A 12,879-nucleotide genomic window follows, 5' to 3' on the forward strand; every position below is an offset into this window, starting at 1 on the left:
TTTTTTTTTTAAGGGCTGCACGCATGGCATATGAAGGTTCCTAGGCTAGGCATCAAATCGGAGCTATAGCTGCTGGCCTACACCACAGCAACAGCAGGATCCAAGCCGCATTTATGACCTACACCACAGCTCATGGCAACCCCAGATCCTTAACCCACTGAGCCAGGGCAGGGATCGAACCTGTGTCCTCATGGATACTACTCAGGTTCGTTTCCTCTCAGCCACGACAGGAACTCCACCCCCTGCATTCTTCAAAAAGAAAGAAATCTTTTGTCTTCTCCATTTCCTCTGCTGCTCTTCACTATGCAAAATATAAAGAATGCATCATGTGGGGATTTTTCTGTCTTCCTTGGCAGCAAAACTCCTCCAAATCGCTGTTTCCAGTTTTTCTGCTTCCAATTTCTCCTCCTGCAGTGCTCTTAGACTCAATCTAATCAGATTTTTACCCCTTATCAGCCGCTAGGCAGTTGTCAAGTTTTCACCAAGTCAACACACCCACACAGATCAGGAAGTAGGTGGTTGCCAGCTCCTCAGAAACTTCTGTACTCACACCCACTCCCCAACTCTCAGATGCAACCACTGTCCAGACTTCCAGCCACAAACTGGTTTTGCCTCTTTTAGGAATTTATATAAATGGGATTATATGGTATGTATTCCTTTGCATCTAACTTCTTTTGTGTTGTGATTATGAGATTTATCCATGTTGTGATCATAGTTTGTTCATTTTTATTACTGATTATTATTCCCTTATATGACTACACCATTTATTTTATTTTATTTTATTTGCTTTATAGGGCAGCACCTGTGGTATATGGAGGTTCCAAGGCTAGGGGTTAAATCGGAACTACAGCTGCCAGCATACACCATAGCCACAGTAACACCAGACCCCTGACCCACCGAGTGAGGCCAGAGATTGAACCGGAGTCCCCCATAGATTCTGAAACTGGACGAGGCCCTGTGGGGCTCCTGGGTACAAGAAACATTCTGTGTCACCCCCCCCTTTTTTTTCTTTCTAGGACTGCACCCAAGGCATATGGAGGGTTCCCAGGCTAGGGGTCGAATTGGAGCTACAGATGCCAGCCTATCCCACAGCCACAGCAACATGGGCTCCGAGCCATGTCTGTGACCTACACCACAGCTCACATCAATGAGAGATTCTTCACCCACTGAGTGAGGCCAGGGATTGAACCCACATCCTCATGGATCCTAGCTGGGTTTGTTAACCACTGAGCCATGAAGGGAACTCTGCAAACTTAAGGTTTCAGTGCAGTTAAAGATAGGGTGAATAGGGGTTCCCATTGTGGCTCAGTGTGTTAAGAACCTGACTACAATCCATGAGGACATGTGTTCAATCCCTGGCCTTGCTCAGTGGGTTAAGGATCTGGCATTGCCATGAGCTGTGGTGTAGGTCACAGATGGCGGCTCAGATCCCATGTTGTTGTGGCTGTGGTGTAGGCCAGCAGCTATAGCTCCGATTGGGCCCCTAGCTTGGGAACCCCCATATGCCATGAATGTGGCCCTAAAAAGCAAAAGAAAAAAAAAGGAAAGAAAGAAAAATAATGCACGTGTGCATTCATACCAAATTTCGCACACAGTTCTAGGAGATTCATAAATCCTAGAAACATCTATTCCTGAATCCCAGCTAAGACAACTTTGCTCCAGCAAGGACTTAACCTTGATGCATTGGAGGCTTGAGTCTTTCTATTGTCTAAATATGTCCCCCCAGGATCCACATGTTGGAATCTGTGCCCCCAGGGGTTTTAGGAGGTGGAGTCTTTGGTAGGTGATTAGGCCTTTAGGGAGGAGCCCTCAGGAATGGGATGAGTGTTCTCAGACAAGAAGCCAGACAGCTCACTCACCCCCTTGGGCAGGCACCTGTGAGGACAGCATGGAAAGATGGAGTCTGTAAACTGAGAGGCTGGCTCTTGCCAAACACGGAATCCACCAGAACCTTGATCCAGGACTCTGGCCTCCAGAACCGTAAGAAACAAAGCTATGCTGTTCCTAAGCCACTCAATTGATGGCATTCTGCTATAGCATCTGGAAGAGGCTGAGACAGGTCTGTAGACATGAGCCAAAGTCAGTCTCTGCTCCATGATCATGGAGCTATCAAGACTGCTGCACTTCTTTCCCAGGAAGATCTTGGGGTGTTATCCTTGTGTGTAGCTAAGAATTGAGGCAGTTCAGGCAGATCCCTTCCCTCCCTCTGGCTTTAAGAAGCTGAAGGCTAGTGTCTGATTTGTGTCCTTTATCAGACTGTGGCCTCTGTCTTGAGCATCCTACAAAAGAAGAATTGGAGTGACCTTACATCTCAGCTTGTCTGGGACAATCCTGGTTTATGTCTGTGGTCTAGTGTAGTTTTTTGTTTGTATGATCTTTGTTATTTGTTTTTTTAGGGCTGCACTGGTGGCATCTGGAGGTTCCCAGGCTACAGGTCCAATCAGAGCTACAGCAGCCAGCCTACACCACAGCCATAGCAATGCCACATCTGCAACCTACACCACAGCTCATGGCAACACCAGAATCTTAACCCACTGAGCAAGGACAGGGATTGAACCTGCAGTCTACACCACAGCCATAGCAATGCCACATCTGCAACCTACACCACAGCTCATGGCAACACCAGAATCTTCACCCACTGAGCAAGGCCAGGGATTGAACCTGAACTCATGGTTCCCAGTCTCATTTGTTTCTGCTGTGCCACAATAGGAACTCCTCCAGTGTAGTTTTTACTGGAGCTTCCTTCCCTTCTCAAAATGTCCCAGTGAGAACAACAAATTAATGGTCACCCAAGTCAGAGTGAGCAGCCCTCGATCAAAATTTCTAGCTTTATTTCTTGCTCACCACATAGACTCCATTTCCAAACCCTGTCCTTCCAGATTCCCACTGAGCTGTCTACAACTTCTCTTCCTCATACTTGCTGGTCCAGACTTTAATCTGCCTGATCAGGAGCCAGGACTCCTGGGGTGCTAGCACCAGCAGCCGGATGCAACTCAACTGCTCTGCGGAGGCTTCTTCATAAGATACTATCTGGTCCAAATGTCCATCTACCAGTGGTCCCAGCAGGGTATAGCGGGCACAGCCTTTGAAATCCTCCAGGGGGTAAAAGCCCAGCTCCACCTGCCCTTGCTCCAGCTGGTACTGCCTTGTTTGTTGGAACCTGTCAGCACCTCGATCGGATGACTTTGTGTGGCCTCTCCAAAATCACTGTCAGGTGGTTGCCTTTCATGGGATTGAAGGTGGAGTTGCACTCCTTGTTCAGCGTGTAAGCATACTGTGGTACATTGTCTGATATGGTCAGCATGTCTGTGATGATGCTGGCAGTGGGGTTGTCTGGTTTACCAAAGACCCTCTTCTTCTTTCCAGGAAAGCAGAAGTCCTCAAGCTCAGAATGTGTTTGGTCGAGGACCAAGGAACTAAAATGGATTGGCATGGGTTGGGCCAAAAGAAGACGGAATTCGGAGAGAAGCAGGTGCATTGGAGTGTCCTTTTGGAAAAGGCGGAAGAGAGAGTTCAGGCGGGGGAGGTCGCTGGTGTGGAAGACTTTCCCGGAGAGGCTCAGGTTGGAGAAGTCCAGGATCACCCAAGGGAGGTTTTTCCAGGCTAATAACACCCAATAGTTGGTTGAGATAAACTTGGAAATGAGAGAAACCTGGTCTTCCAGCAGCAGAAAGTATTCAGAGAAGTTGGTGGCCAAGTTCATGAGGAGGGCCAGATCCCTTTTCTGCTGGTTGTGAAGGCCTTTGCGGGGCAAGGGCGGATGAGCCTCACCCAGATCTTCTGGGAGAGGGGGGCCGCCAAGGTGGCCGTGGACTACGAGCAGCTGCTGGGCCTCAATGTGTCCTCTGAAGAGGTCTGAGATGTTGGCCGCAACCTGGCTGAGCCATTCCAGCTCAGAGTTGGACAGGCAGACCAGCACCACGATACACTCCAGCTCTGGTTCTGAGGAAGCCTGGAACAGAAGTTGCAGGCTGTTCAGCAGACGGGTCCCTTGGGGATGCTGCATTGAGGAGATGCCCACAGTCAGCAGCTCTGGGGAGTGTGGAGGGGAGTGAGAGTTGAGTTGCTCCCAGGCCCCTCTGCCCATGGCTGCCCCCGAGACCAGGACCTGGGCCAAACTCACAGTTCCCTTTTCTGGGAGAGCTCATCTCTGCACAGTAGTCAGGTGGTTTCTTTGATCACTACTTGGAAAGGCTGCTGGGGAGTCCTTGCGGGGACAAGGCTCCCTCTGAGGGGAAAGGCTGTCAGGTACCAAAGGGAAGTTTGCTGGCCTTGATCTCAGCATCATCTCAGTGACTGAGGAGCCACCAGGCCTGGATTGGAGGATCCAGGGCTGGACCCAAGGGTTGTGGCACTCTTGTGCCCATGATTCCTGTGCTCCCTGCCCTGAGCGAGTTTCGCTGAGGGGGCCACACCTGAGGCATATGGACATAGGCTAGGGGTCAAATCAAAGCTACCACTGTCAGCCTACAACACAGCCACAGCCACAGCAATGCAGGATCCAAGCTGTGTTTGTGATCTACACCACAGCTCATTGCAATGCCGGATCCTTAACCCACTGAGCAAGGCCAGAAATGGACCCTGCATCCTCATGGATCCTAGTTGGGTTCATTAACCACTCGGCCACAATGGGAACTTGGATGAGCGCCTCCTTACCAGCCATTCTGAGCCTCTGGACATTTGTCATTTAAGGGGGTGGCAGCAGGAAGAAAATGCACTTGGGCTTATAACCTGCCCCGCATTCCAGTTCTGCAGGGTGGCCCTGCCTCTGAGCACCCATCTTCCTTGCCAGATCATTTCCCCTCTTCACCCCCTCTTTTTGGCCACCCCTAGGTATACAGAGTTCCCAGGCCAGGGATCAGATCACAGCCATGTGTGTGAGCTTCCTACGCCACAGCTGTAGCAGTGGGAGTCCTTTAAACCACTGGGCCGGGCCGGGGCCCAAACCTGCGTCCTAGTGCTGCAGACACCACCTATCCTGTTGTGCCACAGCTGGAGCTCTGCCCTTCCTCTTTCTTGGCAGAATAGTACCTTGTCTCACCTTCCCCCAGTCTGATCCCTGCCTCCCATGTACTCACTCTTTTCCTGGGGAGGGGCTCCCACCAGGAATCTGTACTCGGCATGTTGGAGTAAAGGGGAGGTTTTCTGCAAGTCCTTGAAGGTCTTCAGAAGGTTCTTGATTTCAGAAATGCTTTGCTTCTCATCTAGCTGCCCCAGTACCACCTTCTTTCCCTCCTGCTCAGAGTAAGATAAGCATCAGCTCTGAGATTTTTCCTTAGATCTCTGGAGTCGGTTGCGGGTCAGATTCCCTTTTGAGGCCATGCCAGGCAAGCCCCAGGATATAGTCAACCACTATCCCCCTCATCATGGGGGCACACAGGGCTTTTCAGAAGTGGTGGTGGGACCCAGAGTCAATGGAGGGGCCCCTCGGGTGTTGTGCAGAATGCTTATGGGAAAGTCCTGGGCTTGTGCAGAGTGAGAAGGGGCCCATGCCTGCCATGGCCCACATCTAACCCCCTTCCATTATCAGGCTGGCAGACATCACCTAACTCGGTGTGGACTGTGCTAGGTTCTGTGGCAGATGTTGAAAGCCAGTTCTGTCCCCAAGGAAGTTACACATGGTACCTCCATTCTAAAGTCCTTTCTTTGGCTCAATTCTGTGCACACATACACACATCTCTGACTCACCTGCCCACATCCACTTAGGCTGTGCTCTGGAGGAAAACCTGGACCCTGGGGCTTGCATGTGACCTGTGCTGGATTGGTGGTCTCCACGTGCAGGGGCTATAATTGGGGCATTTTTGGGGGGTTTCCTGCATGTGATGGATGGGAATTATGATGGCTCTGGCTCTGGAGAGGGATGTGACCTCACCTAGGCAGGCTGCCCATGGGCCAACCCCACCAAACAGCATGGCCTTGGCTGCTCTCTGCACATGGAAAATGCCCCCTTGTCTTCCTCACCTTTATTCAAACCCGACACATATTTCAAGGCTAGTTCACTATTATCTTTTCTCTAACCCTCTCCTGATTCTTCAACAGCATTCCTCTTAGAACTTCCATGGTGACTTTAGACTGTTTGTGTAACTGAAAATATACCCACCCCCCACCCCCAAAGGGTTAGGGTTAGGAGTCCAAGCTCCACCTCTGGAACTCACCATGGATAAACTGTACTTAGGATGCTCTGCATTTTTCTCTTGGAGGAAGCGGCTCAGGAGGATCAAGGACACAGCATCCAAGAAACATTTTTACGGGCAGTGCCGCATGGTGCTGGGGCCCAAGAAGCTCTGTGGAGATGGCAGGCAGTGGGTCCTGGGTCCTCCTGCCCCCTTCCCGCCTCCACCAATGCCACTTCCAGATGACTCCCTGCCCTTTCCCACCCACTTCAATCTCCTTGTACATACATGCAGCAGCCTCCAGAGGGGAGACAAAAGTCCTGGAGTTTGGCTCTGTCCAGCTTCTGCCCTCCTCACCTCTCATCCAGGCTTCCAGGTGAAACTAGAGAAGTTTCTGTCATTTCTTCACTCTTGGAGCAGAGACCTGACCAGAAGGATGTGTTGCCAGGAAGAGGAAAGCAAGGCTTAGGGATGAACCAACCCTTGCCCAAACTGCAAGCTCAAGCCAGTCCCCACCTGGGTGTAATTGGCCAATAAGTTGGGTCTCATATGTTAGCTCCCCCCCTACATTTGTGGCTGATTCTTCCCAGGATCATGATTGGCAGATTCTGAAGTTTGGGATCAAATCAGAAGGACCAAGGGAAACTAGTTTGTACACAGCTTTCTTCCGTCCTGGAGTGGTGCAGAGGATGGAAAGCTAAAAGTGACTAGAACCTTCTCATCCTGTGAAAGTCTTTACCATGTTTGGAAGACTCCACTGGGGTCTTTGTGTCTCATAGAAAATGTGGCTTAAAGGTTTATCAGAGAGCAGGGATTCCTCTGAAATCAAGGAGAAAAGACCTCAATGCTGCAGGATAGGGGCCCAGTGGGCTCTTCAGAGGTAGCAGCACCTAGACACCCCTCCCAGGAGACCCTGCTTGTCAATCACCGTTCTCTTTGAATGGGGACTGCTCACCACACCAGCCTCATAACAAGCACCTGCTTCTGGATGAGGCAGGGATACAGTTGGAAAGCCAGCTTTCCAGCCTTTTCTCTCAAACCCAGAAGATTGGAAATGAATGATCAGTCTGACTCAAATGGATGAGGAGGGAGTGCCCCCATCCTGCCCTACCCTGCCCAGGCTGCAGTCACCCCAGCTGCTGGCTGTGTCTTGTACTCACCCCAAATGGCTCCTCGAATCTCCAGTTCTTTCCAAGGCCCAGAATGGCTCAAAGGGCCTCTGAAGTTGACTTTTCTTCTCTCTTTTTTTTCCATTACTAAGAATATATTTCATTTCTTTCTCACTCTTCCATCCCCTCACCATGCTTAGCTGAGCATTACATGAACTGTAGTTGTAGCCTTTCACTAAGAAAAGAAGATGACCAGATGATATCCTATCTTGCCTCTTCAGCTTTTGAGATGCAAAAAATAGAATTTAGGATAAGATTTTACATAGGGTTTTTTCCTTTCAGGTTTTTTTTTTTTTTTGGTCTTTTTAGGGCTGCACCTAAAATTAGGTATGGGGTTGAGTTTCATTTCTTTGCACTGATATGGTGGTTCCCAGGCTAGGGGCCGAATCAGAACTGTAGCTGCTGGTCTACATCCCAGCCACAGCAACACCAGATCTGAGCTGCATCTGTGACCTACACCACACCTGATGGCAACACCAGGTCCTTAACCCACTGAGCAAGGCCAGGGATCAAACCCACATCCTCATGGATCCTAGTTGGGTTCATTAACTGCTGAGCCACGATGGGAACTCCTGGATTTCCACATTTTTAAAGGCTGCAGAATACTTTATTGTATGTGTTTATACATCACATTTTCTTTCTCTGTTCTTCTGCCAATAGACATTTAGATTGTTTCCACATCTGGGCATTCTGAACTCTGGTGCAGTGAACATAGGGGTACAGATATCCTTTTGAGATTCTGACTTCAATTCCTTTGGACACATACATCTTGAAAAGTGGAACTGCTAGATCATAACTTAGTCTTTTTTGTTAAGGCCTGCACTTGTAGTTCATGGAAGTTCCAAGGCTAGGGATCTATTTGGAGCGGCAGCTGCCGGCCTACACCACAGCCAAAGGAACTCAGGATCCAAGCTGTACCTGCAATCTATGCTGCAGCTTTCAGCAACACTGGATCTTAACCCACTGAGTGAGGCCAGGGATTGAACCCAAGTCCTCATGGATGCTAGTCAGGTTCTTAACCTGCAGAGCCACCGGGTCTTTATTTCACTCCTGTTAGTTCTAGTTTTAATTTTTTGAGGAACTTATGTAACGGCTGCACCAATTTATATTCCCACTAAGTGTACAGAGTTTCACTTTCCCCCACATCCTCACCACAAGAAATGAGGTGATATCTCATTGTGGTTTTGGTTTGAATTTCCCTGATGACTGGTGATGTTGAGAATCTTTTCATGTACCTGTTGGCCATATGTATGTCTTCTTTTGAGAAATGTCTTCTTTGATTTTTTTTTCTTTTTAGGGCCAAACCCATGGTGTTTGGAAATTCCCAGGTTAGGGGTCAAATCTGAGCTGCAGCTGCAGTCCACAGCCACAGCACTGCAAGATCTGAGCTGTGTCTGCAACCTACACCACAGCTCACAGCAACGCTGGATCCTTAACCCACAGAGCAAGGCCAGATATTGAACCTGCAACCTCATGATTACTAGTTGGGTTTCATTATTGCTGAGCCACAATGGGAACTCCCTTTGTTCATTTTTAACTGTGTTATTTGGTTTTTTGCTATTGAGTTATATGAACTTCATACATATTTTGGATATTAACCCCTTGTCATTTAAATGGTTTGCAAATATCTTCTATTCAGTAGGCTGTCTCTTCATTTTGTTGATGGTTTCCTTTGCTGTGCTAAACATAGTGCTACTTTTATTTTTTTTTTTATTTTTTTATTTTTTATTTTTTAGGGCCACACTTGTGACATATGAGGTTCCCAGGCTTGGGGTTGAATCAGAGCTGTAGCTGCCGGCCTACACCACAGCCATGGCAATACAGGATCCAAGCCGTCTCTGCGACCTACACCACAGCTCACGGCAATGCCAGATCCTTACCCCACTGAGTGAGGCCAGGGATGGAACCCACATCCTCATGGATCCTAGTCAGATTAGTTTCCGCTGCACCACAATGAGAATTGCTCGTGTTACTTTTAAAATTTAGGTGTTTGTCTCAAATTCATATTTGCATATGGAATGAGGTAGGGGTTGAGTTTCACTTCTTTGAACTGATATATATTTGTTTCAGCACCCCTTTCCCTTACTTTTTTTTTTTTTTTTTTGGTGGTTTGTCTTTTTTTTAGGGCCACACCTGCCACTTATGGAGATTCCCAGGCTAGGGGTCTAATCGGAGCTGTAGCCACCGGCCTACACTACAGCCAGAGCAACACCAGATCTGAGCCGTATCTCCAACCTATACCACAGCTCACCGAAACACTGGATCCTTACCTTGCTGAGCCAGGCCAGGGATCGAACCCACAACCTCATGGATGCTAGTCAGGTTCCTTAACCACTGAGCCATGACAGAAACTCCTCTCTTACCTTTTGATTTACTTGGCATCTTGTCAAAATCCAGCAACTGTCAGCATGAGGCTGTTTTTACTCTAAGCATTTCTGCACTCTATTTTTGCTACACTGTAAATAGTATCACATTGTGTCCCCTCCCCCAGCCCTGAGGTCATCATGATATTCTCCTACTTATTCTTTCTTTTTTTTTTTTTTTGTCTTTTTGCCTTTTCTAGGGCTGCTTCCCAGGGCATATGGAGGTTCCCAGGCTAGGGGTCCAGTCAGAGCTGCAGCCACTGGCTACACCAGAGTCACAACAACATGGGATCCAAGCTGCATCTGCAACCTGCACCCACAGCTCACAGCAATGTCAGATCCCCAACCCACCGAGCAAGGCCAGGGATCAAACCTGCAACCTCATGGTTCCTAGTTGGATTTGCTAACCACTGTGCCATGACAGGAACGCCATCTCCTACTTATTCTTGCAGTGGTGTAGGAGGGGTCTTTTAGGTGGGACTGTGTTAGGTTTCCAGTAATACTAGTTTTCTTATGTGGGTGACCATCCATCCTGGCCCTGTTTATTCAAGTGAACATCCTTCCCCACCCACTTGCAGAGTGCTGTCTCTATTATAAATCAGCTTTCTTGATACCTCTATTTCTTGGGGATGGTTTTCTTTCTTCCTTTTTTCTTTTTAGGCTGCACCCAAGTCACATGGATGTTCCCAGGCTAGGAGTCAAATCAGAGCTACAGCTGCCAGCCTATATCATAGCCACAGCAGTGCAGGATCCAAGCTGTGTCTGCAACCTACACCACAGGTCACAGCAATGCCAGATCCTTAACCCACTAAGCAAGGCCAGGGAGCGAACCCACATCCTCATGGATCCTAGTCAGGTTCATTAACTGCTGAGCTATGAAGGGAACTCCAGAGCTTTCTCTGTTTTTAATGGTGTTGTTTTGTTAGAATTCTTTGCATATTTTGAAACAAATCCTTTGTTGTGTATGTGTTTGCAAATAGTTTTCTCTCGGTTTGTGACTTGCTTTTTGATTTTCTGAGTAAGGCCTTTCACAGAGGAGAAATCTTTAATTTTACAAAATCCATTTGACCCCTAGCCCAGGAACTTCTGCAGCCCTAAAAAAACCAGACCAAACCAAATACTCTAGGAGTTCCCGTGGTGGCACCCACGGGGCAGGTGCGGTCCTGGAGGACCCTGCTTTGCACAAATGAAGGGAGTTGAGGCTCCTTGGGCCCATGGCTTCTGCTTTGCTGGGATGATTGGTGGCATCTCTGCTGTCAGAGCTCTGTCTTCTTCAGACTTCAGGGGCTTTCAGCTTTAGGACATCAAGGGGCAGTGTCTACACTGATGGGAGCCAGGTTTCCTGCCAATTGGGTGGCACAGGAGGAAAAGGTGAGCAGAAGCTTTTAGCTTCCCATGTGCACCAGAGGGGGGGTCCACCTTCAGAGGATGCAAGAGGGGCTCTGGGTTGAAAGCTGGGGTTTTTTGGTCCATTGTGTGTGTGGTATGGATGGTGTCCACTGTCTTTACATGGTATGTGGTGTTGAGTTTTCCCAGCAGCACTTCCTGTGGGGACGACGTGGCCTTGGCCCCTTTGTCGTGAACACACTGACCCGCTCAGTGTGGGTTGAATTCTGGGCTCTGTCCTCTTGCTCTGGGCCAGGCACCTGTTTTTGAGCCAGTTCCACACTCTGTTGGTGACTGTAGCTTCACAACATAGAGTGAAGTCAGGCAGGGAGATGCCTCCGGCCTCTTGTCCTTTCTGAGGGTTGCTTTGGCTCCTTGAGGTCTTTTGTGGCTCCACACAAACTGTAGGAGGATTTGCTCTATTTCTGGGAAAAAGACTGTTGGAATTTGGGGAGGGGCTGGCATTCACATGTTCATTTCCTTGGGCAGAATGAACATTTGAACAATGTGAATTTTTCCAAGAGCACAAGGTATCTTTCCATTTATGTGTGTCATAGTTTTCAGGGGCTTCATCACTGTCTGAAAGTGTTTCAGTCTTTCATGTCCTTGGTTAAATGTATTCTTTTGTTCCTTTTTTCCCTTTTTTAGCTGCCCTGTGGCATGTGGAGCTCCTGGGCCAGGGATCAGATCTGAGCACAGTTGCAACCCATGCCACAGCTGTGGCAACACTGGATATATATATAATGATTTTTATTTGTTTTTAGTATAGCTAGTTTGCGGTGTTCTGTCAATATTCTGCGGCACAGCATGGTGACCCAGTTACACACACACATTCTTTTTCCTCACGTTATCATGCTACATCATAAGTGACTGGATATAGTTCCCAGTGCTACACAGCAGGATTTCATTGCTTATCCATTCCAAAGGCAAGAGTCTGCATCTATTAACCCCAAGCACCCCATCCATCCCACTCCCTCCCCCTCCCCCCTGGCAACCACAAGTCTATTCTGCAAGTCCATGAGTTTCTTTTCTGTGGAAAGATTCATTGGTGCCATATATCCGATTCCAGATACAAGTGATATCTTATGGTACTTGTTCTCTTTCTGACTTACTTCACTTAGTAGGAGAGTCTTTAGTTCCAACTGTGTTGCTGCAAATGGCATTATTTTGTTCTTTTTATGGCTGTGTAGAATTCCATTGTACATATTTACCACCTCTTCCTAATCCAATCATCTGTTGCTGGACAGTTAGAATTTTTCCGTGTCTTGGCTATTGTGAATAGTGCTGCAATGAACATGTGGGTGCATGGGTCTTTGTCAAGAAAAGTTTTGTCCAGATATATGCCCAAGAGTGGGATTGCTGGGTCATATGGTAGTTCTATGTGGTTTTCTAACGCACCTCCATACTGTTCTCCATGGTGGTTGCACCAACTTACATTCCCACCCGCAGTGCAGGAGGGTTCCCTTTTCTCCACACCCCCTCCAGCATTTGTTATTTGTGGACTTATGAATGATAGCCATTCTGGCTGGTGCGAGGTGGTATCTCATGGTAGTTTTGATTTGCATTTCTCTAATAACCAGGGATGTTGAGCATTTTTTCATGTGCCTGTTGGCCAACTGTATATCTTCCTTGGAGAAATGTCTATTCAGGTCATTTGTGCATTTTTCAATTGGGCTATTGGCTTTTTTGCTGTTGATTTGTATAAGTTGTTTGTATATTTTAGAGATTAAGCCCTTGTCAGTTGCATCATTTGAAACTATTTTCTCCCTTTCTGTAAGTTGTCTTCTTGGTTTCCTTTGCTGTGTAAAACTTGTCTGTTTGATTAGGTCCCATTGGATTAGTTTGGCT

The 12,879-nt window shown here is 48.0% G+C and overlaps 1 protein-coding gene across 1 annotated transcript; it reads right to left on the bottom strand.

Moving 5' to 3' along the window:
* Window positions 1-2,895: 2,895 nt before the first annotated feature.
* LOC146398897 (alpha-1,3-mannosyl-glycoprotein 4-beta-N-acetylglucosaminyltransferase-like protein MGAT4E) lies at window positions 2,896-6,236 on the bottom strand (the record flags this gene model as incomplete). Its single annotated transcript, XM_084979556.1, is given in 5 exon segments — window positions 2,896-3,143; window positions 3,146-3,175; window positions 3,178-4,032; window positions 5,079-5,235; window positions 6,156-6,236. Coding segments are annotated over 5 exon segments (1,371 nt in total), but the record flags the coding sequence as incomplete, so codon positions are not given.
* Window positions 6,237-12,879: the final 6,643 nt, after the last annotated feature.

Source organism: Sus scrofa, chromosome 10 (assembly GCF_054392235.1).
Source record: "Sus scrofa isolate SSC_HxYL_T2T_F1_AM1 chromosome 10, Sscrofa_HxYL_maternal_Yorkshire_Landrace_v2.0, whole genome shotgun sequence".
Classification (NCBI taxonomy): Eukaryota; Metazoa; Chordata; class Mammalia; order Artiodactyla; family Suidae; genus Sus; species Sus scrofa.